The 3628-nt window shown below is 45.0% G+C and overlaps 1 protein-coding gene across 2 annotated transcripts in view; it reads left to right on the top strand.

Moving 5' to 3' along the window:
• Positions 1-615: 615 nt before the first annotated feature.
• Positions 616-3628, top strand: part of SEC23B (Sec23 homolog B (S. cerevisiae)) — a 16443-nt gene continuing 13430 nt past the window's right edge. The window contains exons 1-5 of one of the 2 annotated variants that reach the window (XM_009071264.1): positions 616-848; positions 1800-1857; positions 2486-2572; positions 2783-3019; positions 3444-3529. In XM_009071264.1, coding sequence (XP_009069512.1) covers positions 628-848; positions 1800-1857; positions 2486-2572; positions 2783-3019; positions 3444-3529 — 689 coding nt within the window. In that variant the 5' untranslated portion in view covers positions 616-627. The remainder of the gene's footprint in view (positions 849-1799; positions 1858-2485; positions 2573-2782; positions 3020-3443; positions 3530-3628) is intronic. The other variant, XM_009071265.1, reaches the window with a different exon arrangement.

The following is a 3628-nucleotide window of genomic DNA, read 5'->3' as shown; positions in this document are numbered from 1 at the left end:
AGCACACTGCTGGCTCATGTTCAGTTTATTGAGAGTGGGACATGGTGCCATGCACAGTGGGTGTCTAAAAATGACAATTGACCTTTTTTTACACATTGTAATGTGCTCCTTTCCATTTGTAAGCAGGTCAGACTGGCAGTCAGGTGACATTTGTGATGAGTGTTTTAGTCTCAGACTTGGCCTCCTTTTCTCTCGCCCAGGGTTTCAGCTGAAGGCTTCAGGATGCATTGCAAATCTGACCTGTTTTCCTTTACTGGCCCATGAGGCAGGATTGTCTTGTGGCCAGCATGAGGCTGAGTGGTTATTGAGATGTTAAATGTGGATCATAAGAAAAAAACCCCCTTGCAGCCTGGCTTTGAGTGTCAGATTTCCTTGTTTCTTTGTTGGATTTGGTGGTGTTTTAATTGGCTGTAATGTTGATGAGAGCACTAGACAGAAGAGATTAATGTAGTCACATGGTTCATTTGATAATGGGATTCATTCATTGTACTTTATTGGCTTTGTCCTGCAGTGTCTTTGTGCCTACATGTAGTTGATCTGCTAACCTTCTTGGCAGGACTGCTGTCCAGACAGGTGACCACTGCCTGAAACTGTGCTCTTACATCCTTTCAGAGCTTCTGTAGTCCCATGGCGACATATCTGGAGTTCATCCAGCAAAATGAGGAGCGTGATGGAGTGCGTTTCAGCTGGAATGTGTGGCCCTCCAGCAGGCTGGAAGCCACAAGGATGGTTGTCCCTCTGGCCTGTCTTCTGACCCCACTGAAGGAGCGTCTTGACCTGCCACCTGTGCAGTATGAACCAGTGCTTTGCAGCAGACCGACCTGCAAAGCAGTGCTCAATCCACTCTGGTAGGAATTTCTTGGCTGGGGGTGTTAAAGGCTGGATAGTACATTATTTTCATTTGAACTTCACTACTTCCTTATTCGTCCTTTTCTCTGCCTTGTGCCTAAGGAGGTGTATTGAATGCCAGCCCATTACTAGAGCTGGCAGGACCAGAGGAGAGAGGAGTGCCTGTTAAAGATGTACTGGCCAATCCTCTTACCATCCCAGAGAATTTTGTGGCGAATGGTCAAACTGTAAACAAAAATAGCAGTTATACTGATACTGTCCTCTGAACTGTGATGTTCACTTGGTTTCCTGCTTCCTACACATCCTGCTGCTTGGAAATCAGTTCCAGTGTGAGCATCATGAAGTGATTTAAGAGGAATAATCTCAGTCCCAAAATCATGTGGCGATGATGTGTTCTCAGAGCATACTGTTGGGCTGAGAAAAAGCAAGGAAGGCCAGTGAGAGGAAGTACAATGAGATCAAGCCCATGGAATGAGAATATGGCCAGGCATACTGCACCAGCAGGATGTTGTAAGGGGCTGAGACAGTAACTCTTTTGGGCAGGGAACAGCCTGTTTCTTCCGTGTTTGCGTAGGATCTGGGCGGATGGCTCCTGCTGCTCTGTGACTGGTGTACTTGTGTGCTACAGCTGTGCAAACAGCAAGATGACTGAGATAAGCATAAGTGTAGTGAAAGGATGATTAAACCCAGGTCTTTGTCTGCCAAGGGCGAAGCTCCAGAGAGCTGTCAGAGGTCTGTCTCGCTGACAAACCTGGAAGTGGCAGGGCTGGATGAGCTAAGGGACTTTCTGGCAATAGAACAAGAATCTGAATCCCTGAAACATTTGTTGTTCAAGCTGGAATGTCTGATATTGTTTCTTCCTCAGTGCTGTGACCCAGCATACATAATTGTGAAGCTGTGCTGTAAAATTGTTCCTGAAGTCATACTAGTGCCTCATCTTTCCCTTGCAGCCAAGTTGACTATCGGGCCAAGCTTTGGGCTTGTAACTTCTGTTTTCAGAGAAATCAGGTAAGTTGGAAAACCCGTGAATGGGCCCTTCTGTCTTTTCAGTGAATATTTTATTGACAGCCTTCCCTGGCAAAGGATGTTAAGCATAAATTCCACTTCTCTAGATTTCCACCCTTGGCCTTTTTCTCTTGCTGAACCCAGACCAGAATATAGCCTGGTTTACCTGACGTCTTTCTCTTTTCAGTTCAGTTTTGTCAGTGATTTTGCTGGCATGCAGGGTATAGGAAGGAGATAAGAAAGCTATTTTGTCCCATGTGTTTCCAGTGTGGTTTTTTTGCATTTGACATTTACTGTTCTTGGAGAGTATGATATTCATTAGAGTAGACTTTTGCCATCAGAAACTATCATGTGGCTAAAAACATTTCAGCTAATGCATAGTTCCTGCTCTAGTCCTACCTTTTATTTACACTGAGTTGATCAGCTGTCCATCCTGCTGGTCTCTTGTTGTCTGTGCTTAGGAAAACCACAGTATGGGCCTCTTGTAATGAATTAACCAGGTTGGTGCAGTGGCAGTAAATAAAGAGGTGAATAACCACATCATGAACAGGGCAGGCTCTGCACTGCAGAGGAGAGCCCTAAATTTCTGTTCTGCAACTTTCTTGTCCTAATTTGTTGTTCTCTTTTTCAGTTCCCTCCAGCATATGCAGGCATCTCTGAAGTCAATCAACCAGCAGAGCTTATGCCTCAGTTTTCAACAATTGAATATATAGTGCAGGTAAATGAATCATAAGCAAGTGTGAAGTCCCCAGAATTGTCTTGTTTGTGACAGATTATATATGTGTTAAATTTACTTAAGATAATGTAAATAATTGACATGCCTGCAAGGTGCTTAAGACTGGGCTTATTTTATTCCTTGGCTGGAGGCATCATGAAGTGTCATCTGGCATATGCAAGCAGCTGGTAAATTCATCTCTCTCCACATCAGCGAGGTCCGCAGACGCCATTGATCTTCCTGTATGTTGTTGACACGTGCTTGGAAGAGGAGGACTTGCAGGCGCTGAAGGAGTCTCTCCAGATGTCCCTGAGCCTGCTGCCTGCTGATGCCCTGGTGGGGCTGATCACTTTTGGCAGGATGATCCAGGTTCACGAGCTGAGCTGTGAAGGGATTTCCAAGAGCTATGTGTTTCGGGGCACAAAGGACCTGACAGCTAAGCAAATCCAGGTATGCTCTGCCTCTGCTCTCGTAAGGTCCATTCCAACCCCTAAATTCTATGAGTCTGTGATCTCTTAGGCCAGTGGCTTGTTCCTGCTAGCTCTGTTGACACTACTGCTGGTCTTTCAAGCACAGTGCTTGAAAGGAGGGCTCAGTGCTCTTAACTGTTAGCTTGTTGCCCTCCCAATACCTGTGCTGTCTCTTTGCCTTTGTAAATTCCTTGGAAGCTTGTCCAAGATGGAGACTGTGTGTCTCACATAATGGGCCCACTAATCCATTCCTAATGGGAGTGCAAAGTTTAATAATTTCACAGATTTAAATATATTAAATGCTACAGTATTGCAGGCCTTAGGCTACGTTAAATAATAATATAAATAATAGGTTTAGTGTTTGAATAGTGCATCTCCTTTGCCTCCTCTTTACTATTCTCTAGGATATGCTTGGGCTTTCAAGGCCAGCTGTCCAAATGCAACAGGGAAGACCTCTTCAAACTCCAGAGCAACCTGTTATTTCCAGCAGGTAAGCTTCACCAGCACAGCAGACGAGCAGGGCAGATGTTTTATGTCCCTTTGAGATCATCCTTCTAAACCTGTGTTTCCCAAGAGGAGTCTTTGTAAT

The sequence above is a fragment of the Acanthisitta chloris genome, unplaced genomic scaffold (genome assembly GCF_000695815.1).
Source record: "Acanthisitta chloris isolate BGI_N310 unplaced genomic scaffold, ASM69581v1 scaffold8133, whole genome shotgun sequence".
In the NCBI taxonomy this organism is placed as follows: Eukaryota; Metazoa; Chordata; class Aves; order Passeriformes; family Acanthisittidae; genus Acanthisitta; species Acanthisitta chloris.
This window is presented reverse-complemented; position numbering and strand designations above follow the sequence as displayed.